This window comes from Setaria italica, chromosome IV, assembly GCF_000263155.2.
Source record: "Setaria italica strain Yugu1 chromosome IV, Setaria_italica_v2.0, whole genome shotgun sequence".
NCBI classification, from domain to species: domain Eukaryota; kingdom Viridiplantae; phylum Streptophyta; class Magnoliopsida; order Poales; family Poaceae; genus Setaria; species Setaria italica.
In genome coordinates this window covers 761,149-788,632 of record NC_028453.1, presented here as the reverse complement: position 1 = coordinate 788,632, position 27,484 = coordinate 761,149, and the positions used below count along the sequence as shown (strand labels likewise).

At 46.7% G+C, this 27,484-nt stretch overlaps 5 protein-coding genes across 7 annotated transcripts; 3 read left to right on the top strand and 2 right to left on the bottom strand.

The window, feature by feature from the left end:
• The first annotated feature begins 3,808 nt into the window (after positions 1 to 3,808).
• Positions 3,809 to 5,931, top strand: LOC101766488. The gene is made up of 2 exons (XM_004964311.3): positions 3,809 to 4,142; positions 4,704 to 5,931. The coding sequence occupies exons 1-2, from the start codon at positions 3,849 to 3,851 to the stop codon at positions 5,544 to 5,546; spliced, it is 1,137 nt and encodes a 378-aa protein (XP_004964368.1). The 5' UTR covers positions 3,809 to 3,848; the 3' UTR covers positions 5,547 to 5,931.
• A 431-nt stretch (positions 5,932 to 6,362) lies between these two features.
• On the top strand, positions 6,363 to 10,803 carry LOC101765800 (syntaxin-43). Its single transcript, XM_004964309.2, has 8 exons — positions 6,363 to 6,687; positions 7,103 to 7,379; positions 7,487 to 7,576; positions 7,665 to 7,742; positions 9,122 to 9,199; positions 9,315 to 9,380; positions 9,462 to 9,542; positions 10,259 to 10,803. Exons 1-8 carry the CDS (start codon positions 6,488 to 6,490, stop codon positions 10,364 to 10,366), a joined length of 978 nt encoding a protein of 325 aa, XP_004964366.1. The 5' UTR covers positions 6,363 to 6,487; the 3' UTR covers positions 10,367 to 10,803.
• Positions 10,804 to 11,221: 418 nt separating this feature from the next.
• Positions 11,222 to 16,730, top strand: LOC101764863 (growth-regulating factor 5). Of its 2 annotated transcripts, none has more exons than XM_012845699.2 (4): positions 11,222 to 11,396; positions 14,590 to 14,941; positions 15,842 to 16,281; positions 16,398 to 16,730. In XM_012845699.2, exons 1-4 carry the CDS (start codon positions 11,237 to 11,239, stop codon positions 16,403 to 16,405), a joined length of 960 nt encoding a protein of 319 aa, XP_012701153.1. In that variant the 5' UTR covers positions 11,222 to 11,236; the 3' UTR covers positions 16,406 to 16,730. The 2 variants fall into 2 exon arrangements, with proteins under 2 accessions (XP_012701153.1, XP_004964364.1); XM_004964307.4 differs by lacking the exon at positions 11,222 to 11,396 and adding an exon at positions 13,427 to 14,105.
• A 690-nt stretch (positions 16,731 to 17,420) lies between these two features.
• Positions 17,421 to 22,327, bottom strand: LOC101764175 (cyclin-dependent kinase F-4). Of its 2 annotated transcripts, none has more exons than XM_004964305.3 (18): positions 21,919 to 22,327; positions 21,709 to 21,837; positions 21,376 to 21,569; positions 21,206 to 21,284; positions 21,005 to 21,073; positions 20,837 to 20,926; positions 20,602 to 20,740; positions 19,872 to 19,974; positions 19,739 to 19,791; positions 19,579 to 19,645; positions 19,170 to 19,278; positions 19,000 to 19,065; positions 18,835 to 18,903; positions 18,693 to 18,759; positions 18,487 to 18,606; positions 18,347 to 18,381; positions 18,184 to 18,265; positions 17,421 to 18,102 (listed from the first exon to the last, which is right to left on the bottom strand). In XM_004964305.3, exons 3-18 carry the CDS (start codon positions 21,381 to 21,383, stop codon positions 17,843 to 17,845), a joined length of 1,416 nt encoding a protein of 471 aa, XP_004964362.1. In that variant the 5' UTR covers positions 21,384 to 21,569; positions 21,709 to 21,837; positions 21,919 to 22,327; the 3' UTR covers positions 17,421 to 17,842. The 2 variants fall into 2 exon arrangements, with proteins under 2 accessions (XP_004964362.1, XP_012701021.1); XM_012845567.3 differs by having other exon boundaries at positions 21,376 to 21,564.
• Positions 22,328 to 24,780: 2,453 nt separating this feature from the next.
• LOC101763782 (40S ribosomal protein S15a-5) lies at positions 24,781 to 27,138 on the bottom strand. The gene is made up of 3 exons (XM_004964303.2): positions 26,875 to 27,138; positions 25,827 to 25,987; positions 24,781 to 25,336 (listed from the first exon to the last, which is right to left on the bottom strand). The coding sequence occupies exons 1-3, from the start codon at positions 27,002 to 27,004 to the stop codon at positions 25,238 to 25,240; spliced, it is 390 nt and encodes a 129-aa protein (XP_004964360.1). The 5' UTR covers positions 27,005 to 27,138; the 3' UTR covers positions 24,781 to 25,237.
• Positions 27,139 to 27,484: the final 346 nt, after the last annotated feature.

The window sequence follows — 27,484 nt, the reverse complement described above, 5'->3', positions numbered from 1 at the left end:
CCTCTGTGAGTGGGGAGGGGGGAGGCCAGAGGAGTTTGAGGTGAAAGTTGCTACCGCATCATTAATTAATCCTTTTGTTTTCGTATCTTTTATCTCTTTTCTCCGTTTTCTTGTTTGGACCTTGCGTTTGACTCCAATCGACTACTGTGCTGAACTCAGCAGGATTGAAGTATTCACAAAGTTCCAGGGGTGTATTTGCACTTCGTCAAACATGGCAAATTCTACTTGTATCGGTTCCAACAGTTGCTCCATACGTGTCGGAATCTAATTATCCGTTGTTTACCTTTTTTATAATATAAATGTAAGGATACTGGGTAAGTAACTATCTAGGTGCATAGGCAAAAAATGCTTAAAATTTATGGATATAGGGAGTATCTCTTTGGCTTCGTCGAGCAATTCAACTTGATACAAAAATCAAACTCGGATGTAGATGTTGAAACAAGTGGAAAAAAAGATGGCATGAGACTTATTATAGGGTAAAATCTTGAGACTTACTGTTACTAAGGAGAAAAGACTATGATCCAGTGCTATTATTCGTTCTATTAAGCATGAAATTTTAGCAAGAGACAAAGATGGTCCAACATCAACCTTGTCCCAACTAAAACAAGTAAACAACGTGCCATCCGGGGTGGCTTGATTAGTCAAATCAGCAAAAAGAAAATAGGCAAAGCATCGTGTTAAAAAAAAGCAGCGAGTTAAAGGGCCACGTGGTTAATTAGCGTGTTCCACAGGGGCACGTCACGAAAAAATTCGCGACGGAGTGGCGGGAAGAGATGCAGGCGCCCCGGCCCTCTCCGGACGTGGGGGGAGCCGTTTGAAAGCTACGGGGCCAAGCCAAAGCCAAGTGGCTGCCAGCTGCTGCGTGCTGCGGCAGAGAGCTCGCTGCAGCCAGCTGCTGAGCAGCAGCAGCAGCCAGCCGAACGAGCAGACCCGGTCGACCGTCTCCTTCGCTGCAGTTAGGGCTAATTGATTAATTAATGCATGGATGGTTTGGATTCGTGTCGACGTGAGAGTGTTGTTGGTTGGTGTCGGTAGGCAGGACGATCTCTCGGGGCGTGCAGCGCGCTGCGTGCACTGCCAATCCGGCGTGCTCGTGGAAATGGTCTCAAGAAAATCACCTACACGTGGGAATCAAGCTCTAATCTTCAGGTTAAGTGATAGTTTTGTGATTCGCTGCATCTGCAACTGTTGGTGGCACATGAGGCACATGATGTATTAGCCACGCATAGAATCATCCAGTGGCGAAGGAACGCCTAGTGCCAGTATGCCCATGCTGAATTCTTTTTGCGATGCTTGATCGTGTAGTTATTCAGCTTGTTCGTTTCAGCTTATTCAGCCAGCTTATCAGTCACTAAATAGTGTTTTCCTCTCATAACAAATCAGCCATTTCAGCTTTTCAGCCGGCTTATAAGCTGAAGCAAACAGGTCCATTAGAGGTCCAATCCAACTAGCAAATTATCTCTCCATTAAGTGGTCCTAGGTGTGGGTTTGGTCTAGCTACACCCCTTGAATTATCTGATCACGAACAATGCTATCTTTTTTATATTCCATCTGTTTTTAAAGATACTTCTGTTTAGGACAAGCTAGTCAGTTTATTTTATGTTCGTTCTTCTGCACGTCATATGTTTGAGACCGGAGGGAGAGTACAACATTGGGATTTAGCAATATTTTTGCACTGAGTGTCACAAGATCGCATGGGTGGCATGCTGGTGGTGCGGATTCCGATCGATTCAAAGCTCCAGCTCCCATTTCCCAGCAGACCCGCAGAGAGGCTCGCACGTCTCGCGCGCCGTGAGGCAGCGAGTGATGGAATGATGGATCCATGATTCCATGTCGCGGCTGCAGAGCCCTGCATGGACGCACGTACGTGGCCTCTCTCTCTCTCTCTCTCTCCTGTTCCTTTTTTAAAACACGGTACGAAATGGAGATTTATATAAAAGCACATGTCTTGCATTTTGCCACACTTTGAGCGCATTTAAAGGACTGTGGCTCGTTAGATGGATCAACAAAGTCGATGCAAACATTTCCTCGTCGATGAGCACTAACTGGCCGTCTTTCACAAGCACGATCAATGGTTCTAGTTGGACTTCCTTTTCTTTAATAATGGTGAAAGGATAGCTCCATTTGTGCGGGGGAAAAAGGATGAAAACAAAGTCGTTGTGTGGCTTTTAATCTTACCACATTTTTCTCTTTTGCTGCCTTTTTTTCCCTTAAAAAAGAACCGGTCAGAATTTTTTTATATTCTGATTGCTCGTAAATAAATAACGTTGGTTGGCCACCTATATATTACCTTATAATTTTGGACTTTTTGGACTTGGTCAGTGAGTCAAAAAAAAAATTCCATGATGCACATGGAGGAGTGAATAAGAAGCCTCATGTGGGGGTTTCCGAGGAATCCAAATAACCTCTGGGTTTTTTCAGATTTAGCGAGCATCATGTACACTAACAGAGGTGGAGCCACGTTGAGGCGGGGTGGGGCAGCTGCCCCAGCTACCAGCATCTTGCCTCACACCCCCACCTCCATCTTCCTCGTCGCCCCTCGCCCCCTCTTCCTCTGCATCAAAGCCATGGCTGCAGATGAGACCGAGATGAAGAGGAGAGTGAGACACGGAGGATGCGTGGCCGGGCGTAATGTGGCCAGATGCCCAGTCCAGTGGCCAATTGCTTGTGTACGCCGCCCAGCGCTATTCTCGCCGATTCGATCTTAGCGGCGGCGCGGCATGGCATCCGGGAGTGCGGCTCGCGAGCAGTAGCGGCGGATGGGCGCACGGAGCAGGATCGGTCCGTTCTGCCCAGGCGAGCAGCGGTGTGGTGTCCTATGTGTTCCAACGATTGATTAGAATCAGCAGCTCTTTTCCCACATGCAAATTACTAGCATAATCTACACATGACGCCCTTACTTTACTTGGTTGGAATTGGGATTGTCTTCTAGGCGAAACTAATTATTTGCGTTCGAAACACACATGAAGTGCGCATTTCTTGATAGTGCTTATCTTTTGTCTACAAAATTGATCTTGATCGAATGATTGCAGTTTTTTTTTACACTGTTGGATTGGTGCAACGGTACAAATTTGTATTTTGTTCTCCTTTCACGCTAGAACTCGCCCCACCTGTAATTTTATCCTACCTCTGTCACTGTACGCTGACAATCAATGACGCGGCGACGAGCATCATGGTTGGATTCAAAAGAGCCACTGACCAGGTGGAGGCATATTCTCTTGTCTTGTCTTCCACCTCCAGGTTCCCAAATCGCCGATGCCATGCGACTACGTTGAGCGAGTCTACGCGACGACGCTGAGCTGAAAACGACGTGATTCCGGAGCCGTAAGACTCCATCCACGTAGAGTTTGTGCACGACAAAGAATTCGTCTAACGGGAGAGCCCGCGCGTGCTTGTTGTCAGTGACATTACGAATTTACGCAATAATTCTATTGTGCAACGTTTTTTTCTTCCATTTTCCGTTCCCAGCAAGCATAGCATTTTGTTTTCCTTTTCCATTTCCAACGGCGAGTTTTCTGAAGAGGAAAGGGACGGTGCGCCTGCCTCCCGCCATCATAGCAAAAAACAGGAACAGACCGATAATGGGCTTCATCACCCACCCGTCTCAGTGGCAACCCAGCAACAGCCCAACCCAACTCAGCGCTGCCATTGTGGGCCTCATGGGTCCATTTTGGTCTGTAAACCAAGCACAGCCCATGTTGGAATGTACAGGCCCAGAGTGCACGAATCCGAAAGCAAAAGATGGACGGGCGCGATCGCCTCCGCGCGGCCTTAGCACGGGCCTCTCTCTCCCGGCCCGACCCCCAAACAAATCAAATCCTCGTCGAGCCAAGCCGCAGCGGAGCGCCATGGAGAGGCTTATCTCTTCCTCGCCGCTCCTCCGCCGCGCGCCCGTCGCGGCCGCCGACGGCGTCACCAAGCCCCGGACACACAGGCCACCCTTCGTCGCGTTCCCTCCATGCAACGGAGGAGGGCTCGGGCCCTCGCTCATCAGGCCGCCCCTCGCGTCGCTCCTCTCCCGGCACCGCCCGACGCCTCCTCCGGCCCCCGCCGCCTCCGGCGGCGCCGGCACTGCTCCCACAACTGCGGCGGATGGTGAGGGTGATGCCGCGTCCAACACGCGCCGCCGCTTCTTCCAGAAGGTGAGCGCTTGTCTGGTCGGCTCTGCGCAAGCACGGGCACCGGCGCACGTGTTGATTCCTCCGTCACCATGCATCATGCTTAGTAATCCATCTCGCGCCGTAGGAATGGTAGAAACAGAACCCGTTGTGTTTATTTTCTTCGTGCCACTCGAGTACGAACAGTGAGTACCACATCAGTTCTGTAATGTTCTGGGATTCCGTATGCGTTTGTATCGCCAGTCATCACAATCCAAGGTCCAAGGAGTTGAACACGAAGAACTCACAAGGTCATGGAGCAAACAGCGCAGCAATATTTTTTTTATAGAATTATTATATTTATCAAAAGAAGAACACTCTTAGAAGTTGATTTTTCGAACAATGAAAAATGTGTGGCAACATTGTTGAATTGGTAATGTGTACCATTGAGCATCTCAAATGTCAACGAAAGGAGTAGCAGATCCTCTGACAGCCTTCCTTGCCTGCTGAAATGCCGAAAATGTTGTGTCGCAGCGCATTCGTGTGCAGAGTTCCCTGTAGTATGTGCTATGTTTGCTCACAGTTTTCCTTTCTGCATTCTAACAGGTGACTTCTGCTGCAGCTGTCACTCTGCTCTCGGCGATCATCCTGACGCTGGTCCAGCCATCCTGGGCGCCTCCGGCGTTGGCGCACTACCACCCCACCGCCAAAGCCGGCACCACCCTCTTCAAGTCCGAGCTCCTCGGCAGCGCGTGGACGGGGTTCCTCGCCGGGTGCCTGCACACGCTCTCCGGCCCGGACCACCTCGCCGCGCTGGCGCCGCTCTCCATCGGCCGTTCCAGGGTGGAGAGCGCCGTGGTGGGCGCGCTCTGGGGCTGCGGCCACGACGCCGGCCAGGTGATCTTCGGCCTGCTCTTCCTCGGCCTCAAGGACCGCCTCCACATCGAGATCATCCGCACCTGGAGCACCCGCGTCGTCGCGCTCACGCTGCTCGTCATCGGCGCGCTCGGGATCCGGGAGGCCAGCGAGGTGCCCACACCGTGCGTCGCGCTGGACGGCGGCGAGTGCGACGTCGGCGGCGTGGTGGACCACCGCCACCACCACCACCACACCGTGGGCGAGACCCTGCCGGGCGGGAAGAAGAAGATCAACTTCGCGACGTTCGCCACCGGGATCGTCCACGGCCTGCAGCCGGACGCGCTCATGATGGTGCTGCCGGCGCTGGCCCTCCCCTCGCGCGTCGCCGGCGCCGCATTCCTCGGCATGTTCCTCGTCGGGACCGTGGTCTCCATGGGGAGCTACACCGTCTTCATCGGCTCCTGCACGGAGGCGCTCAAGGACAGGATCCCTCGGATCACGGAGAAGCTCACGTGGGCGGCGTCGCTGTTGGCGATTTCCATGGGGCTCGCCATCCTCGTCAGCCAGTCCTTCGGCATCACCTTGTACTGACATGATTCAATCGCAACGGTGTCTTCTTCTTGCTCCCTTCGCGTTCTAGTTCTGCCTCCCTGTCCCTGGTGCTTTCATTTCTGGAGCTGCTATTGAGTAGGAACCTCGTATGAGATCGAATTTTCCTGTCATGTGCGAGAATTCTGCGCACCTTCCTCTCGATCGAGAGGCACTGCTTTAGGATTGATCATCAGATGAATGAGTTGCATAAGGTGATCTTCAGATGAGTGAATTGCATATATTAGGTGATCCTCGTACGAGTAATAAAGATGATCATATATAATATGAGTGATATAAGTTATTGTGTGTATTTTTTTTTGAACGAACGATCACAGACTGCGCCATTTTCTATTAATATAGAAGAGAATTGTGTGTATTGGTTGTACTTCAGGGATCGGTGAAAACTTGAAAGAAATTCAGTTTTATCTTCTTTACTGTTGTGATATGTTGACACTTTGTGCTGCCCAAACTTTGCGTTGTAAGTACCAAGGCATCAGTGTATACAGATGCACTTACCATGCAAAGGTAGAGCAATTGAAGAGCCAAGAGACACGGCAAACTGAAAATGTTGCCAATTTGGACAGAAAGAAGCTCAACACTAAAATCAAACAGTTTGGAATATTTTTTTTGAGATGTACTAACATTTATGAAATCAGAACCCTTCTCTCTGTCACACACACAGTGGAATAAGCTTTTCTTTGATGAGATCACAAGGAACATTCCATGATAGCCCATCTTGGCCCAGTCAATAGGGCCCAAAGGCCCGGCCCGACTCGCGTCCTCTCCTTCCTTGGTGGTGAAGTCCCAACTCCCCCCAACGGCGTCTCGTCTCTCGCGTCCCGCACCAACTCCAATTCCTCCTCCCACCTCCGCCTTCGCCGTCGAGATCTCACGCGCCCGAGCTCCAGCTCGGCCTCGGCCTCGGCCTCGCGCCCGCCGCCATGGCGACGCGGAACCGGACGCCGCTCTACCGCAAGTACCGCGACGCGCTGCGCCACGTCCGCTCGCCGGTCGGGGCGCCGTCGTCGTCCGGCGGGGGCGGGGGAGGAGGCGGCGGCGGGCCGGTGATCGAGATGGCCTCGCTGCTGCGCTCCGACCGCCCCTACGCGCCCCTCAGCACCGACGACCCCTCCGGTTCCAGGTGCCACAATCCCCCAACACCCTCTCGCATCTCGTCTGGTCTCTGATTGCTCAGCTAGATCGAGTGCCAGGTGACCTTGCCAACAACTGGAGTAGGCTAATTGGCCGGTGATTCAAGGGAATTGGTTGGACTGCAGATCACTAGACTCGCCCATTAGCTTCTCTGATCTAGTCAAGCTTTTCCATATTAGCTAATTACGAGGCAAACGACCTGTGTAGCATAGGGGCGATTTGCTTTACTGGGAAATGGGGATTTGCATCACTAGATCGAGCAAATGGAAGACTTATAGCATGTTGATCAGTGGCTTAGGAAGTTAGCTGGAATGGTGGGTTGCAAAGCTTAGCTACTTGGGGTTGATGCATCACTGGTGATGAGATGAATTATGTGGCACTGACATTTGGTGTCTGTGTTGCAGTAGAGGTGCTGTGACGGTCGGGTTGCCCCCAGCCTGGGTGGATGTTTCCGAAGAGATATCTGCAAACATGCAGCGGGCAAAGATGAAAATGGGAGAGTTGGCTAAGGCACACGCTAAAGCCTTGATGCCATCATTTGGCGATGGCAGAGACGACCAGCGAGCAATCGAGGTTCTCACACATGAGATAACTGACTTGCTGAAGAGGTCAGAGAAGAGGCTGCAGAAGCTGTCCATGAAAGATTCATCGGAGGATTCAAACGTCCGAAAGAATGTCCAGGTGATGACAGAACCTTATTTATCGTTGGCAGTTATTGCAAGTTAAAGTGTGAAAATCTGTTGTTATTTTGTTTGATGGACAAAATACCTTTTGACTGTCATGTGCAGCGCTCTCTTGCTACAGACCTGCAAAACCTCTCAATGGAGTTCCGTAAAAAGCAGTCATCTTATCTAAAGCAGCTTCGCCAACAAAAAGAGGTTCCCTCCTGTTGTGGTCAGATTCATTATGAGCTAATATGCTGCTTAGGGAATCCTGATTAAGATGCTTCGTTGATGAATGGTACAGGGTCAGGATGGTGTTGACTTGGAAATGAGTATAAATGGGACGAAGTCTACATTTGAAGATGATGAGTTTGAGGATGTGGTATGTTTTATTTTTACATGCTACACGCTTGATTTTGGTAATTCTGTTCATAACTGCATATTAAATATTAACATGAGGAATACCTATAGCAACTTAAGTAGAATCTAATACATTCGGATTAATTCTTTCATTCTTTATTTATCATTGCTCACTCTCTGCGACTTCTTGTGACTTCTGTAATAGTGAAATAAAGATTTTCCGATAATTGATATGCTTCATTTTATATCCATAAATAAACTGAAGGTGGTGATAAAAGGAGAAAAGAACAATGACATAGTTATGCCTAATGTGCAATGGTGATTTGTTTATTTGGGTTAGTCATACAGGTTCATAGATCAGATCTAGTCAAGAATCTCTGTTTAAACTGGGTGAGGGTATGCGTTAGGATTCTTTCTTATGGAGAGAACTCAATTAGAGGGTTGCATAGTTGGCATATTCTATCGCATTGGAGCTTGCTTTTAAGGCTGTCTCTGGATGCTGAGTTGCTGATATCAATTTATTGGAGCTACAAATGGCCAAATTGATAGCTCTCTATGCTGCTTTCCTGAAGCCTTTTTTTTGGCACTGAGTGTATCTGGATACCTGTCTGGAGAACTTATTTTTGTGCTGCAAACCTATATGCTTTGGATAACATAAAAGGGAATTGCAATGGCTGAATATCCTAGTAAATAGGTAAGCACCGAGCTAGGACCATGTTTGACATGCAGGTCCTAGAATATCCACTATCCATTTACTTCAGAACTTCTGGACTGATTAAGAGGGGTATGGTTGATTAGGTTTCATTTCAACTGTAGTAGGTGCAGCTGCTTTCCCTGTTCAGAAATAAGAAATTTCAACTGAATTCGTTTCTTCATGTTTTAACTCCACTTCAACTCATTTGACTCTCCAACTAGATGTGTATACAAGGAAAAACATGTTACTTTTGCATTTAAAGTTTAGAAGTTGTGGTATCATATTTGAGGTCTACTGCAAGAGATGGGCTTGACTAATAATATATATGTAGCATATGATATATGTATCTCAGTTGCTTCTGGCAAACTGCACTAGTCCAATGAAACATAACACCATGCCCCTGCATTAATTCTTCCAGAATGTAGTCCAGCAAGATGGTTGCTTCGTATAACTAAAACTCTGCTTTCGGATCACTTGAAAGAAAGACACTTTAGGAAATTTCTTGGCATAATCTATCCTTTTATTTTTATCAGTTATTTTTTCTTTCTTTTTTGGGATGTTTTATTATTCATGCATAGTAGATTGGGCTGGATTGGAGTTTGATATGCTAAAAATACTTGTTGGGATTCAGACTAATAGATGATGAGAAGTCAAGCAGTTCTTTACATTAGTTGTTGATGTAATTCATACTAGGGTTTTATTACCAGGGTTTCACTGAGGTTCAGATGTCAAAACTTAAGAAAAGCGAAGCATTCACCAGAGAAAGGGAAAGAGAAATCGAACAGGTGAGTTTTCTATTTCTTCTATTGTTCCACTAATCAATTATATACTATATATATTCTCCTTTTGACAGCACATGTTCCTGAAGTCTGTTTGCTATTGTCTGCTTGTTGTCTGAAGGTTGTCGAATCAGTCAACGAGCTTGCACAGATCATGAAGGATCTTTCAGTTCTTGTGATTGATCAGGTATATGAAATCCTGATTCATTGTCAATGATTGGTGTTGATTACTAGCTGGGGCCAGACTCTTGATTTCTTCCTTGAACAGGGAACTATCATTGACCGGATAGACTACAACATACAGAATGTTGCAGCTTCTGTTGAGGAGGGCTACAAACAATTGCAAAAGGTCTCATCCTCAAACCACCTTTACTCTCACTAGTAGAAGTGTTATTTTCCCTCTGTAGATTTCTGTAGAATTATGTTTTCGAAAAAAAGATCTGTATAATTGACCCTTTGTAAAGATGAACTACCTAATGCTACATCACATATTCCAGGACTTCAAGCTGCACAATGATTGTATTAACATATGATGCTTATGGAGTAGCATGATAGGTGTTTGGAAATTTACTTTTTTTTGTTATACGTCTTTGGGTAGCCGTAAAAATTGGTCATCATGGGAAGCTTGTATTCAAATATTCAACTTATTTTTTTGGCCAATATTATCTATAAATACCCTGATTGTTTTTCTAGATTCATCATAACAAATATTTTTGCAGTGTTAACATAACTGAAACTTATGAATTTTGATTAAAAAACAGCACCTTGTGCTTTATTTCTCTCACTGTAAAAGAGGACACGTTTACTGTGAACAGGGGCAGTAAATTTGTAACCAGCCCTTCAGTTTACTGCTCATCGCAGGCACTGTCCCGTGCCTTTATGATCTCTCTTTCTCTCTCTGCATTCATAATAGTTATATGCATTATTTTAGAGGTTCCATGGTGGTCATCTGTGCTTCACTTGCAGAACCTTATGATCATAGTATTTCTTGAAATAAAGAAAAATAGTTGGCAGCATCAGTATCTGAAGCTTGCAGTCTAATATCTTGGTCCGTCTGTTCTGCAGGCTGAGAGGACGCAGAAGAAAGGGGGCATGGTGATGTGTGCCACTGTCCTTGTCATTCTGATCTTCATCATGATCGTCCTTCTGATTTTGAAGAAGATCATTTTCTGACATGCATAGCTATCTCTTTTTTAATGGTTGACGGACGGCAACCAAGCCAACGCCACGCTCATCTACTCTTATTATGTGAGTGAGGATTACACAGTGCCTGCATATCGGGAACGCCGCAGTTCGTTTGAATAGTGCGATACGACTTACTGATCTGAAGATGGTTCTTCTGCCCATATTCATAATGGCTGGGCCAGCAACTGTCTTCGGTCTTTGCTACAAATTTTTTTGCAGCGCTGCAGATGTAGAGATGTCATATTCATACATGCCTCATTTTTTTGGGAGAAAAAAAGTGAAGAGTTGTGTTGACACATTTTGGCCTTCCTGATTGTCTAGGAGCAACCAGGTTAGGTTTGTGTACGCCTCTGTATAGAGTGAGTTGTATCATCCGGTTCTCTTAAATCGAAAAGTAGCTTCAGTTCCTGTTCAATGTTGTTCAATTTCCTGCATGATTGATGTTCTTCATTTCTTTTTTTGCCCTCCATTCTGAGCTTTAGCTTTGAAGTGGCATGCCATTGTACTAACATTTTCACGACAGTTTTTCCGTCCTTTTGTTTTCATACTGCATTGTCTTCGTGTTCCTTGACCCGCTAACATGCACCTGACAAACCCTGTTTCCTTGTTAAAAAATGCAACAATGGTGTCTACAGCATGCAGCTGGAAATTGCATTGGGATTTTCTTTTCACAGGTGTGAGGCAGCCAGAGTCCTGATGCTGTCAGTCAATCCATGACACAAGTTCATCTGCTGATTATTGCTGGAATCAACCTGCAAGTTTATCTGATGATTGTTGCTGGCCACAAGGGTTTGTTTGGAGCTGAAGAAGGTCAATCAGTTGCTGGTGGTGCTGGGCTCTTGGTCTCTCTCCTCTCCCATGGCATTGCCTGGCTTTGACCAGATGGTCCCAAAGCAAGCCAAGCCAAGCCATGGATGCATATGCTGCTGGTATGCATGCGGCGAGGAAAGGGATGATGTACGTGCAGCTGGTGATGTAAGATCTCAGTGTGCCCCCCCACGCCCACATTTTGTAAGAGGTAAATTCACTCCAGCCTCGGCTTGTCCTTTTGCCCCCCATTTATAGTGCCTCTGCCTGCCTCAGCTGTTGCTGCAACTTGGGGCAGCAACTATGCTGCATGCTTTCAGTTTTTTTCTTTATCTCCTCCTCATCATCCTAGGCACACCACCCCCTGCCCTATCTAGGTTTTCTAGTAGAGAGAGGGAAGGGAGGGGCAACCCTGCCTGCAGACTGCCATATCAATCTTTCTAACATAGTGAGAGGAGAGAGAAACCAGAATAGACTCTAGAGAGAGAGGGAGAGCAATTTCTTTCTAGGATCTGGTAGGTTCATCCAAACCACAGGTATTCAGTCATCTTTTTTAGCTAGGATCAGTCAGTCAGATATTAAAATTGTGACAAAGGCAGTGCTGTGCTGGTAATAGCGGGCGTACCGGATTCAGGATCTTGAATGCTCTGCGTCTCCTTTCTCCAGCCCTCACCTTCATCCATTCCATAATTCTATCCTCCTTTGTTCACGCGGCAGTACAAAGATTTACTGGGGTCAGTGAAATCTTGGGCCGCTGTAGCGCAGCGCCCACTCAACCGTGTACGGGCGACAAGTAAAAGCGTGGGATTTAGGGGCATGGCTCTGAGGTTTTTGTTGTTGACGCGGCAGTACATTTGGCCTTTATTCTACGTCTGTACACGACACTATAACAGTTGCTGTGTGTACGGGGTATGCTTTTTCCTGCGCTACGCATACTGTGCACGGACGTACACTGGTCACTGGGGCTCTTGCTCTCTAGTGTACAAACTTTTGTTGGGGCCTCTCGCCTGGCTTGGCTTTGCCTGTGCGGCTGTGCCTCGTGACTCTGTGGTTGTGATGGCTCTTGGTTGCCATGGGTGATGGATGTTTGGTGGTGCCGCCGGTTGGTGTTGGTGATATCTCTCCTGCTGACGGTTTGGGAAGCACACCAGACGTTTCTGGTGCGCACACGCTCTGTGCCCGTGCACGTTCTAGACGTGCTGACTTCAGTGCTTGAAAAAGCTATGGCACTTTTTTCCCCCTAACCATGACTTGATGAGTTCGTAAGTACTTTGGAAGGTGGCGAAAATAGATACACTAGGGTTGCTCTAAGCAACTAGACAAGAACGTGAAGCGATATAATAACACAACTAAGCGAACTGTTAGTTTCCACGCATTAGGAATTGACGACTCGCAAAACCTAAAAAAAATGTTAAGCATACTCTCGAGAGACATAAGATCTTTTTCTCTTTTTTTTTCCATACACCTACAACTTTTATACTATGCTCACCAGAAATCAACCCAATTAAAATAAGTTATACATATACATGGTAGCATATTAATAATGAATAGGTTGATTGAGTGCCACTCGTGGTTTGCGCCGTGACCTACTTCTAGCGAAGGACGCGGATACTTCACCTCCTCTTTTCCATTTCATTCTTCCTTTTGTTTCATTTCTTCTTCCTTCCTTAGTCCTTACCATTCAATCCTTCTAGTGACAAGACGTCACGTTGGCAACCAACGTCCAACAATTCAAGCCTAGACACACAGCTCAAACCACCTCCTGTTATCCCCTCCTCCACTCCGTCGTTCCTAACCTTTTCGGTATCCTCCGTCTTTGCCCAATCCCTTCCCACCACCAGCCTACTGGGACTACGACCGGTGGTGCCTCAGCACCCTATTGGTTTGGCCTGCCTTCAAGCCATTCTTTAAGCTCAACAACAACTTCTTATTGGATCCCATTTCTTCTGCGATCTAAATCTTAATCCTTCTTATCCTTCTTCTTTTCTTCTCACCTTCCAACCGACGTCACGCTCGCCATCACCATAACAATCACACACTACTCGTACAAATTATACAAGGATTTTGCGGTTAACCATCCCGACCTCTACGAATACTCATACCTCCTTGCAAAAGGGCAATCAAGCAACCATCAAACCCCAACATGTAACAATTGCAGAAAAGCGAGCAGCTTTGTATGCATACAGTGAAAACGAGGGAGGAAGTAAAAAAAAAAGAGAGAGAGAGAGAGGTGAAAACCCGAGTGTGCCCCTGGAAGGGCAGGAGGGGGGCAGGGCAGCCCCCAGGGCAGTACAAGACAGAGCGGCAGACAGCGGAGCGGGTGAACACCATCGCATCGCAATCGCAAGCAAAGCAAATCCAAGCGAGACCAAAGCGGCGACTCCCTCCTATCTGCAGATCCCCCACCACCTCCACCGACTCCTCCCATCTTCCCCCTCCTCCATTAATGGCCGCCACCAAGAACCCTCCAACCCCCACCTGACCTCCCCTCCCGCCTCCTCCTCCGCCGTCCGTTTCCCACGCCTCTTGTCTGTACGTTCGTTCTTGGTGCTGGTCGGCCTAAAGGAGGAAGGAAAGGGTGAGGTGGGGGACTGGGGGTGGAGCGAAGCGGTGGGGGCCAGGCCATCGATGCTGAGCTCGGCGTCCTCGGCGGGGGCGGCGGCGGGGGATGGGGGATGGGGATGGGCAGTGGGTGGTGGAGGGTACCCGCCGCCGCAGCGTGGGGCGGCGGTCTTCACCGCCGCGCAGTGGGCGGAGCTGGAGCAGCAGGCGCTCATATACAAGTACCTCATGGCCGGCGTCCCCGTCCCGCCCGATCTCCTCCTCCCCGTCCGCCCTAGCCCCCACTCCGCCGCCGCCGCCTTCTCCTTCGCCGGCCCCGCCGCCACGTCGCCCTTCTACCACCACCACCACCCGTCCCGTGAGCTCACCCTCGCTTCTTCTGCTCTGCTCTGTTCTGCTCTTACTAGCATATTATGCTCGTCTCCTTCTATCATATCAGGAATCTCGCTGAAATGGATGCGTGCTTGCTGGGATAGGGGCAAAAACAAATGGTGTCTTTTGGATTTTCTTTTCACCCTTTTCATTCGGGAGAGAATACATAGATCTTTTGCCGGCTTATTGGGATTGGTCTGGTATCATATAGTGTGCCGATTTATGGGTGCTTAAGCATATACTAGCATTTGTCTGTTTATATGGATCTTTGGTGTTTTCTTTTCCGTTTGCACAAGCGGTGGGATTCTTTATTCAAACTTTTAAACAAAGCAAAGCATCTTTGCATCGGGTTGGTCAAATGTTTATTTGTTTTTGATCTAGCTTCAGTACACCTTCTTTTCAATATTATTGAATGGATGGCGATGGTTGCGTGGATTGATTTAATGTGCCCCCATCTGTGGTTCCTGCAGTGAGTTACTATGCCTACTACGGGAAGAAGCTGGACCCGGAGCCGTGGCGGTGCCGCCGCACCGACGGCAAGAAGTGGCGGTGCTCCAAGGAGGCGCACCCCGACTCCAAGTACTGCGAGCGCCACATGCACCGTGGCCGCAACCGTTCAAGAAAGCCTGTGGAATCCAAGACCGCCTCGCCTGCGCATCCGTCGCAGCCCCAGTTGTCCACCGTGACAACGACGACCCGCGAGACCGCGCCCCTTGACTCCCTCACGGCGGGGGGTAAAACTCATGGCCTGTCTCTCGGCGGGGCTGGCTCATCGCAGCTTCACGTCGATGCTTCGAATGCTCACTATCGCTATGGCAGCAAGTATGGTTACACTCGACATCCCCTTTCGACTCTCATTGCCGCTATCAAACTGTTCATTGGATAAGGTTTGGCAGCATTGCCTGGTTTGGTTGCAAATTATACAGTTGCTACACTAGGTTTCCTTGCATGATTGGTTGGGGACTTAGTTACTACCATATCTTTTGAGCTAGGCCGATTATTGATGGTGCCATGCTTTCCTTTGGCTCTCTTTACACTTATTGCAAATTACACCAACTAAACTGAGCGTATTAACTCGAGGACAAAAGCAAGTCTGCCCGCTCGCTTCTTGCAGTTTTAGCCCTTATATTATTAATATATTAATCTTTTTGTAGTTTTATTGTAAGGTCAACTGCCTTACCTGCTATGCCCTGCCCCTGGTTGGTTCTGCCACCTTATAGATGTCTATAAATTTATATGTTCTGAAGAACTATGGCTGGCAGCTGCCATGTCCATGCCCTCTACAGTCTACAACATAGGCCTGTCTTTGAGACAAAATACCTTTTTGGGCCCCCCATTTTCTCTCTCTCTCTCTTTCACACATTGTTTTTTCATGTGTCCTGAAGATGCTATAGTTTTAAGTTTGTGAGGATGTGGGGATCTGCAATTGCAGTAACTTGAGATTAGCAACTTATCGTGCTGCTGTTGACCTTTTTCCTTTTTCCGAAACTAGACAGTAGTGATGTCCGATTTGAGTTGCTTTGTGAGCTTGATGTCCAACTTATCACCCCTAGACCCATTTCATTTCATTCGAAGCAAATCCATATCTAGCTGGGTTGCTGTAGGTAGAATTATCATCATATAGTCGTAGCAATACTACTGGCCTGGCAAATTTTCTGTCAGTTCACAAATATTTGTAGCAACTTGTAATTGTCATGTATCCTTAACTAATTGATTGTGCAGGTACCCTCTTGGAGCTAAAGCTGATGCTGGCGAACTGAGCTTCTTCTCTGGAGCATCAGGAAACTCCAGGGGCTTCACTATTGATTCTCCAACAGATAACTCATGGAACTCGCTGCCGTCCAATGTGCCACCATTTACACTGTCGAAGAGTAGAGATTCTGGTCTTCTGCCCGGTACCTACTCCTATTCCCAACTTGAGACACCGCAGGAGCTTGGCCAGGTCACCATCGCCTCCCTGTCCCAAGAGCAGGAGCGCCACTCTTTCAGCAGTGGAGCTGGTGGGTTGCTCGGAAATGTGAAGCAGGAGAACCAGCCGCTGAGGCCCTTCTTCGACGAGTGGCCTGGGACGCGGGATTCGTGGTCGGAGATGGATGACGCGAGGTCCAATAGGACCTCCTTCTCGACAACTCAGCTATCAATCTCCATCCCGATGCCTCGATGTGAGTTTCCTATCGGTTTCGTGTTACCTTTACCATCTCTCTCTCTTTTTTTTTGCTTGCTGCTCTGAATCACATTGAACATCGACTGATCATAGCGATCACCATGTTTTCTGCAGGCGATTGATAAGCTCGGCAGCCTCTAGGTGAGGTGTGGGGTGTTGTCTGACGAGCATCAGCATTGTACTCGCCGTTAGAGAGATTTTCTACGGAGATATTGATCAGCCATGGTGCCGCATGTCCTTCCTTTGCCGTAGTTATTTCTTTCACTGTATCCCACTAAGAACTCTTTGTAAGAGCAGCAGGATCCCTTATGGATCACTTGGAGGCATAGAACTCCCAATCCTGTTTCTAAGGTTGTACCACGCTTTGTACTGTACCCCAGAACCCAGAACACCGTTCGGTTGTCGTTGCAGTAGATGATGCAAGTGTTTGTGTGCTTTCCAGCAGCTTGTGCAATCTGTGAATCTGATGTCGAAATCTGAATTGCGGCATCCGGTGCCCCCAATCCAGTAGCCCAATGGTCGTTATGCTAGCTGATTTTGTTCCGATAAATGGATGCAGATCTGATGCTGGTTCCGTATTCGCGATAGCAGATACACCTTTTTTTTATTTACTTGTTTATCTCCTCGTACGCATTCAACACGGATGTGACGTTCTGATGCGTTCATTATCTTCTCCTTTTTTAAAAGGACGCAAGACGGAGAAGAAGAAAGAAAAGAAGCAGCCTGCAGCGCTGCACGTGAGACTGGTCTCTCGTGCGCAGCTGAAAAGGGCGGAATGGCTCCGAAGTTCGCAGCAGCTTTTGTGCTCAAGCACAAAATATTGCACGCAGGGGCAGCTGGGTTGGGTGGCCGGAAAGGCTGTTGCGCCTGCGCGGCCTGCCGGCTGCAGCTGCCGGTGTTGGCGAGTCATTGGCAGGTGTCGCCTCCGTCTAAAAGGGGAGCATAGTCAAACGCGATGCCCAGAGCCACCAGCATCGGTACTCACAACGACGTCACGTCGTGCAACAAAGCAAGCCCGCAGCGCAGCGGCGGCCATGCCTCTCCTCACCTGCATTGCATTGTTTGTTGCTCAGAAACCAATGCATTGCTTCTGCCCCGCCAGCAATCAACATGGCATCATAGTATATGATAGCAGGAGAAAAGAAACAGGCCATGCAATGCATGCAGCCCACAACTGAACAAAGCAAACACATGTCCGTCACAATCCATACAAGACCCCACTGAACAAGCAAACCAACGTCACAATGTAGAATAACTGAACCAGCGTCACACTCACAGGCACAATGTTACAGCGAAGAACACAAAGCATAAACACAATGTCCCATGGAGACGCTTCCTGCCGTGCTCGCATGTCCCAGCCCCGGAGAGCCTCCAGGGTTGACGGGATGATGCACGAGCCGGAACGCCTCTTATTCAAATCGCGAAAAAGCATGGTAATAGACACTAGTATTGGGCAACATCCGTCGCTGCAAAGGAGCTTGGCGGTTTATTGTGAGGGGAATGGTGGTGAAGTGTAGTTGTGACACTTGGGTGGCGTCGAAGATCTGCTTCTTGGAGCTTCAGCTCACGAGCTTCCTCGGAAGGAGAGTTCTATCACCTGGCATCTCGTATGGGCGCCGGAAGGGGTCTGCCGGGCCGTGCCACGCCCTGGATCCCACGGGCAAGGGGCGCTTGATGGCGCTGCCGTGGGTTCTAGGCTTCAGGTCTGTGAACCTCTCGGGACCCAGACCAGACACCCTGTTGGGGCCCATTGACAGCTGAGATAGCTTCTCAGCGAGGTCAGATGCACGGGAGCTCTGGTCCTTCGCAAGGTAATTGCCTACAAATCAGAGTTTGCAATGTTAGTCCGAGTAACTAGACTATGCAAACAGAGAAGAGAATGTTCAGAAACGGTACTCACCGTTGCTCCTTACTGCTGCTGATCTGGACCAAGACTGATTCATCGCGTTCGCCTTTGTCACTTTATGGTTAGCCTCCTGCGGCTGCAGAAGATAATAGATAAATATCGAGTTGCTGAAAATGTAGGAACCAACTATATGAACAGCGAAATAGTTTATATTCACCTGATGATCCAACTCCAATTTCCTTTGCACACCAGCTGCAACATTCACAAGTCAGAAAAAGTTATGAACTCCAGAAGCAAAGCCAGAAATCCTTCACAAGGAAAACTGAGTATGCCATGCCAGCCCGAATGTATTATTACCTGCTCTTACTGGAGCGTTATTGCTCAGGTATGAGTAATTAACTGTTGGCCTCCCATTGGGTACAGTACCCATGGAGTATCTCCTACCATTCTTCTGATCCACAGCTCCTTTAGCCCCAACTGTACAGATCCATTATTTTAACTTGTTAAAAAATGCAGTAATGAAAAAGAACATGAATATGCAGATCTAAAGGATGTTGAGATACCTGATGGTGGTGTTGATGCATATCCAGTTGATTTGAAGCGAAGTGAAGGAGGGACATAGAAGCATGGCTGCAAACACATGATGGTAAGGTCATGAAGTAAATTAATTCATCATCTAGTATGGAAATCTGTCAGATATATGACCTGGAAGAAGGGATGCTGCAAAACCTCCACTGCTGTTGGCCTTCTACGAGGATCCCATGAGCAAAGCCACTGTGGGAGATAATTTGTTACCCATCATTTACACTGGACACTTTAACAACAAAAAAAGAGCAGAGAAAGTAGAGAGTATTGAATGTTGACATTTACCGAGATAAGGTTGATTGCATCTTCACTTGCTGAGGGAATCACTTCTGAAAGATGAACGCTTTCACACTGTACAAATATGGCATAACACATTTAAGTAACACTAACAATCACTAATATCTTAAGTCTTAACCTGGAGTGAAGGAGGGAGGGAGGGAGATTCATCTCTATACCTGAGGAAACTGAAAACCGATAGATGCTGCAAGCTGCAGACCTTCTGGCCAAGTACGCTGATTTGGAGTGCCAAGAATGCCACAGATTTTGTAAAGTTCATCTGCTTCACTGAAGAAGATAAAACATAGAGCTATGAATAACCTTTCTGTACGGAATAATAACTTTGGACGAATATAATTAGTTTCTGTAAGGCAACTGTTAATCTATTTCTGACAAAAGCTATGCTGGCAAGTATTTACAATTTTCGATTGTAAATAATTACAAAATAGGACAGCCTTATATTCTGTTATCTTTTTATTAAAATAGCTAACTAATACTCTTCACCTATGCGGCGCACTTTTCCTAGTAAGCAGCCCCAGTTCAACATGGAGTGAATGTATATGTTCAATTGATTGGCAAGACGTGTACCTTGAGCCAGGAAAAAGAGGTCGTAACGAAAAAAGCTCTGCAATTATGGCACCCATTGCCCACATGTCTGAAAATGCAATGAGGAATAAACATATTAATAAAATGGTATCGATTTACTTTCTTGATTTGTGTGGTAAAGGCATAAATATTCTCTACTTACCAACTGCTGCATTATAAACAGTAGCTTGAAGAAGAACCTCAGGGGCACGATACCTAGTTAAAAGTAAATATTAGCACATTTATCCTATTATTTGGTGCACTTTAAGCAACATAAGACTTGAAAAATAGCCTACCAACGAGTCGACACGTATTCTGTATACGGAGGTTCAGAAGAAATCTCACGAGCAAGCCCAAAATCTGCTATCTTGATGAGGTCCTTTGTAACCAGCAAATTTTCTGAAAATTGCATAACTTACAAGATCAATAATGAAGATTGATGTTTGATAACAACACTGAATACATTCCAGATGGGAACACATTACATGTACATTAAATAAGGACTAGTACCCCGGCATTTAATTATTTCTACTTTTTATTTTTTTGATCTTATATACACACAGGTGTTTGATTCCACTGAACACATCCCAGATGGGAACACATTACATGTACATTAAATAAGGATCAGTACCCCAGCATTTCGTTATTTCTACTTTTTTTAATTTGTTTGCTCTTACATACACACAGGTCCTAGAATCCATTGCCCACTACCATGATGCATTTCCTGGTTCTGTGAATCTCTATGCAACTATACACAGGGCATGAGCAGAACATTTACCACAGTTGCAAGTTTCATCAGTGTATAAATGATAGGCAAACTACTAAAAGAATCTGAAAATAACCAAATGGCAACCACAACATCCTTATCTAACTACAGCAATTTTAAGCTGAAAAGATGCAGCTCACATAGAAAATTTATAAGACAACTGTTCTTGAGCTCATGAGGACTGTTTTGCAACAAAAAGGACACAGAGCTCAACCATTGTAACATTAAATGTAAAAGCCCAGTGCAAAATCACAATATACCAGGCTTAAGGTCACGGTGAAAATATCCACGTTGGTGCATGTGACTCAGAGCTTGAAATATTTGAAAGCACCAATTTCGGACTTCAGTCTCCGAGAAGGCCTTCCCTCTGTTCTTCATCAGCTGATAGAGATTGCATTCCTAAAATCACCAGAAAGAACAAAAAGCACAAGTTCAGTCACTTTACAGACTACAAGCACAGAAACAATGCGTACAAGGGTTGCAAATTGTTCATACCATGTACTCAAAAACAAAGAACAGCATATCGTTCTCTCGTATGACTTCCTTGAGCTTCACAATGTTTGGATGGTTCATCCTCCGCAGGGACTGATAAAAAAATAAGTAACTCAAGAGAATGCCACAGAACACATGATAAATATTAAACAGGTTATAAGCAACAATCACCTTCACTTCACGGAGGTTTATGCACTCTTCCCAAGAATAATATTTTTTCTTCATTTTCTTGATCGCAACCTATCAACGCAGGTGCGTTAAAGAGGTTTAAAAAACAGAGCAATGGGGAGCCAAACTGTGTAGCTACTGAAAAAAGTTAAGGTGTAACAAAAGCAAAAGGAAAAAGAAAAAAGGGCAAGCCGAATGACATACCACTTCACCACTTTCTTTATTGATTGCGCGCCAAACACTCCCAAATGTTCCATCACCAACTTCCTTGATAATCGTATACCTGGAACTCAATACAAAAATTAAGGTAAGCAGACATCCAAGACAGCTTAGACAAGGATTATAAGTAATCTCTGATGATGGAGGATATTTACCTCTCCATTTTTTTAGCTGGTGGTGCACAAAACTGCCCTTATTTTAGAACAGTTGTATAGTCACAAACAAGACTCATATATGTATGACAGCAGTGTCTTTGGATGTTAGAACATCAAAGTCACTGGAGACTCTTCTCAAATCTCTGTAGGCAATACCCATGCTTTGCGACAACAAAATCTTGAACAACTCTGCTCTGAAATTAGCACATAATGGATCAGGGTATTGGAAAAGAAAAACACTTATGTTTTTAGTTTTGCAGAATAGAAGAATGATGTGTTTGATAAAAAGAATAGAAGAATGATGAATAGACCATGTCTAGGACGCACACATACCTAATGTTATGCCATCCCAAGCAAGCCTGATGAAACGTAACCAATACACACCAAACTTTGGACTGATCAAACTGAAAACTTACGGTGATAGGGTAGAAGAAAGCTAGCAGAAACAAAGAAAACCAGAACCTGTCAAGGAAAAAAAAAGATGCATGAGAATAGGAAAAGGCAGGATATATAATACTAGTAGCTTCTCCAATGAAAGCATACCTAGAGCTTATATGTGACGAGAAAGCTCTAAGTGTTAGATCCAAGTGTCCAAAGATGTCTTGACGGTAACTTTTGCTGGCTGATCAGTGCCAAGACAAATATTACCGAAATGTTGCCTGAGAAACAGATCCACCATGCTCAAATAAGTGTGCTACAGCTGCACTGTAATCACTTGGCGACCCTAATGTCTGACAGCATGGGACCAGGCAAAGCAGTCGCTAAAAGCAGTGTGATCCTCAGGTGCAGTTGACAAAAGAGATGACAAGGAAGTCTCCGTAAAGACAAAACCTCCAGCCAAGAACTTCCTCGAGCAGCGAGATGTGGGATACAGAGGAACTTGCTGTGTAAGGGGTGTACTCCATATCCTTGCTGAAAATGCTATGACTCCAGCAGAGCGCGGTAATGAAACCTGCATAGAAGTATATAAAGCGGTAATTAAGCAACAATTTGGCTCGCTATGAACATGTGAGAAAGAAGCAACACGGGACAACAGAACCTAACTAAGTAGGCCACGCAAAACAGAAAGGAGCAATAAGATAGAATAAACAGAGCACAAGCATGCATGGATGCAATCAACAGTTCGTGCCAAGAGATTCTTCCACAATTTAAAAAGTTGTATGTATCAATGGAATTATGCTCAAAGGCCTCAACAATTCAATTTAATTGATGTTTTCCTATCTCTCATGTTGAATGTCTTCGCATAAGAGTCCCAATTAGCAGATATACTTCTGATAAACAAAAGCAGAGGAACTGGGCGCAATTACAGGCACACCAGAATCTACGAGTACAAGCGTACAACACGATCACCAATTAGGCATCGCACCAGTAGTAATACACAATTTGAGCATAAACCGGTATGATCATTCACTGTTTCGTAATTGAGCATGATTACCAGAATGGGGACGAAACCCTAAACAAATCAAAGCACCGAAAACATAGCCCAATTTCACAAATCAAACACCCCATATGTTCCCCAGGCACAAAAATTCTCCACCCCCTGATTAACCTCCCACGAAATTTGAATCAAAACGGCCCCCCCGAGCTCACAAATCTCGCATGGATCCGACCACACGAAACGCGCCCCGCATCCCCTCCCCGGATCTCACACGCACCGCACCGATCGGTCAACCACGCCACGATCCCCACGCGCCCCGATCGATCGACCTCGCCAAATTCCCACCCAGCTGGAGCCCCAACCAATCTCACCAGACCCTAGACGCTCCCCCCCCCCCCCCCCCCCGGGAATTTGAGGGAACGCAGGTCGAAATGGTAGCCCCCTGGAACCCCTCGGGATAACCCCGCGCCCCCCCCCAAAAGGTTCCGGGGACTTGGCCCCCGCCGCCTCCCACGCTTAAGTGGAATTCGACGGAACCGAGCTCGAAATCGACGCACTGGGAGCCTCTCGGCATAACCGCGCGCCGCCGCCGAAGGGTCCAGGGGACTTGCCCGCCGCCGCCTCCAGCGCTGATGGGGTGGGGGAGGGACGGGTGGGTGGGTCAACACCGCCGCGCGCGGTGTGGAGGAGGAGGAGCCGGGGAGGTGGGGGGTGGACGGACGGGTGGGCGAGGGACGGGTTGCTTCGGGGATTTTTCTGCCGCCCCCGCGTTTAATTTATCTGCCCGTCCGTTCCAACGTGGATCGTTTTTTTGCGTTTCAGCCCCTCTACGACTCGCATATCACAAAACTGGCCTCGCCGCGGTTTCACGCTGGCCAGCCGACCACATGCAGGACGGAGCCCATGAGGCCACGACAAATTATATCTTTCTTATAAATCGAGCTTAGATGAAATAAATCTAAACAAATTTTAATGTAGACCATATGATGAACTATAGTAGAAAAGTTTTGAGCTATATGGCTCCTACAGCTCCTTCCTAGTTCCATCCTGACCATGTGAGTGTTCAACACGCTTTCCGAGTATTTGAAGTTTTGAACGTAAATATAGTGATATTAGAGCTGTATATAGATTTTTTTCATTTAGACTTATCTTGATATCTCTGATTTTACCTAAAGCTGAATTTATCCGTGTAAGGCGGCACGTGTTTTTACGTTTCGATCCTTCTATATCTCTAGGATTCACGTATCATACAACCAATACCATGGTCTTTTAACGGCAACCAGCCGATCTCTCGCGAATACATTGATCCTAATGTTGTACATATTTTTTTCTTTCTATTCATCTTCTTTTATTATCTCTCTAATTTCACCCAATAGTTGTAACTTTTCTCTTTCGCTAGAGTTCACCTGATTGGGTCTCTTCAACGGTGGCTAGATGACCACCTCCAAATTCAACGCTCTTTTTCTGAGTATTTGAATGTGAATATACTATTTTAACCTAGTACATAATCTTTCTTTTGTTTTATTTGGGCTCCTCTCTCAATATCTCCCTCTGATTTTTTTCTCATAGTTAAAATTTTTTTTCAAAAAAATAAAATATAAAAGAACGTGCACCTAGTTTTTATCTAGATGAAACATATATCATGTCTTTCTTCATAACTCTAGTAACATATCCTTATATTTGCTTTCGTGGACCTGCCTTATAGTAGTGCAGTCGATGAACGCGAGGTAATCCATGGGCTGCGGATGGCAGCATTATCAATGGCGGTCCAGGTACGACTGATCTGTAGTTTAGGTGGCATGATTAGTTTGATATGCTTTACAGTCAGCAATGTGTCATCTTTCCTGCATTTTCTCATAATATTTTTCGTTCTACCCACGCTGCACACAAGCATTTCGAATATTTCTGAAGGGTACATGTTCTGGTTCCACTACATCGCAATGAGTAAACCTATGGTAACAGTGAAACTTTTTTACACGACTGAAAGAAACCCCTTATCCTTTGGAAGGTAAGGAAGACTTGGTTGAATGTCAATGGGACTGTCCTTACAATTTCACTCATGAAAACACAAGAGTGCAGTTCTAACAAAGATGCCGGTGGTGCGGCGAAGCAAAACAAGCTCAGGAACAAACAGCCCAGACGCTGACCCAACTGCCAATGCGTGTTCAACCCTCCCTACAGGCTACAGGAAGGAATGATCTCCAAAAGGCATACATGACGACTCCACAGGAACGAGCTACCATTCCTAGCAGGATCATAGAATCTCAAGCAGGCACAACAGATGTACAAGATATATCAGTTCAAATGAAAATTACAGTCTTCCTGTTTAACAACTAGCATTTCCTAGTGCCGTGAGCCGGACATGTTATTGCATTTCTTGTTGGACATGAAGGAAAGCAAACATGCTCTCAAAACCCAAACAGAATGGGTTCAGTAATAACAACACTAGTAATGTCATTCACGGCTAGAGAAGGGTGCTCCTTGTCAATGGAAATAACCAAGGACCTGCCCACCCACGTTCTGCCTGATTGCTTCCTCGTGATCCAAAACACCATTTGGAGTAGTAATCACAACATAGCCCCACTGCGAAGCAAACCACACCAAATAAAGAGGAAAGGTGTGTTAATGATACCATCCTAAGCAAATGATAAGCATACTCCACATGTGAAGCTAAACTGAAGAGACAACCAGGGGCGGATCCAGGGACATTCCATGTTGTACTTAGACAGCAATGGAGTTTGCTAAGTTCTATAGAAAATTGATATTGGCTAGTGTAAATTCTGTGAGATGACACCATGATTCTATAGAGGTAACATCAATGACTTTTTTTTGGAGCCGCTCCCAACCATAGAAGGGATGCCATTGGTGCAGGTCAGTACAATCAGAATGGAGTACCCCAAAACCACACACATGCACCACCTGATATAATTGTCATCAGAGTATGTGCTTTTGCTGAATTTTCATGTCAAAACTGAAACTTTAATCGCAGTAGTTTTAGGAGGAAGCTAATACAAAAAAATCTATGGAACTAAAATGACATGCAAATATCCATAGATATGAGTAGATAAAACACCTGACGTGTTGGGAGCATCCGAACTCTGTACTGTTCTATTTCCTTAGCTCTGAGGTCTTGCCTGTAAGTAAGAGCTTTGCAATCTTTGATACGTCCATGAAGCTCCACATTAATTTTCCCAACTCTATGCGGATCAACGACCTCAAAGTTTTTGATATACCCTGTGAAGCATCAAACAAATCATGAGAACAAATCTTCAGAACAACAAAGGGTACAGTAAAAGGAATCCTGTAAATATGCAGAGTCAGAAAATCAGTTTGCAATCCGCACGCTTAAGCGGCTAAAACACACGGTAAAAGCACGCCGCTATTCCATGTCACTTTGTGCTCAATTGAGCTCTGTTATCCATGAAAAATAAGCTGAAGAGTGCCTGGAGTTGAAAACTCTAACTGGTGGAAAGTTCTCAAAATGACGGTAATATAAGAGAGTGGGTGCATGCATGCCACTACAGTACTTCTTGGCTCTCAAATCTCAACTCTTTTCTAGTTCTCACAAATGATCCTCGAAAGTCAAAAGAGAGCTTGGTGGAAGATAACGGTAATATACTTGTTAAAATCTAACGAATTTGAATGTGGGCCTCTTGCCTTCATCCCTGTAATGACATTTGCCAACCCTGACACTGGACAGGCATTAAAATTGGGGCCGAGATATCGGTGTCACCACATTTTATCAATGTACAATGAGCTGATAACAAGCATATGGTACTGAAGAAGCCAATTTGGATGTCGGCATGGCCTATATGTCTTGTCAGCCCAACCCCTCAAGCAGCAGCACTACACTCGTGAATCGCCCAATACATACACTCGTTCTAGAAATGGGATCCATTACCTGGGTAACGACTTGAATTAGCATCGAAGCCATAGTTTTGACACCAATGGTGAAACCCTAGTGTGCCAATTGGGCAGACCCACCGCACGACGGGATGAGGCGGGGTACGGACGAGGCGAGGTTGCAAATTGCAACTCACTACTAGTCCTAGAAAGGAAAGGGGTAACTACTACTCTACTCTACTACTAGTAAGGACTAAGGAGCGGAACACTCTCCATACCTCGGTGCTTCATGATGTTGAGGAAGGAGACCATGACGCCGGAGATGGGCTGGAGGAGCGCCGTCGCCTTCCCCCGGCGGTCCGCGTTGACCATCGTGCGCAGCGCGTCGTTCAGGATCCGCCGCCCCATCGCGATCCCGTGTCCACGGCCGGTGGATCTGCTCGCCTCTCCGTCCGCCGCCGCTCGCGCTCACGTTCTCTCGGTCTCTCCTCCCTAGGCAGCCGGCGGCGCTCTCGAGCGAGGGAGGCGAGGCGAGGCGAGGGCACGCGCTCTCCTCTCAGAAACTCGGGGTGGGCCTAGGCCTTGGCTAGCGCTCTGTTTCGGCCTGTGGAGGCCCAAATCTTTAATTTTCCAAGGATGTCCACTGGGCCGGTGCAGTTAAACGGGCACGTGTTATATGGGCCTAACTCGGTTCGGTGGGGCCCAGTTGCAGCGCTGCGAGAGCCGAGAGGGCTCCCGCCATTTCCCCATTCGCAGGACGCGGCGGCGGCTTCCCGCGCACGAACCCCGTTTCCACCCCATCGTTTTACCGCCATTTTCTTGGCGCCAAACTCCCCTAGCCTTTCCCGCCACGCGCTCCCTCCCTCCTCCTATAAACTCCCCCCCCGA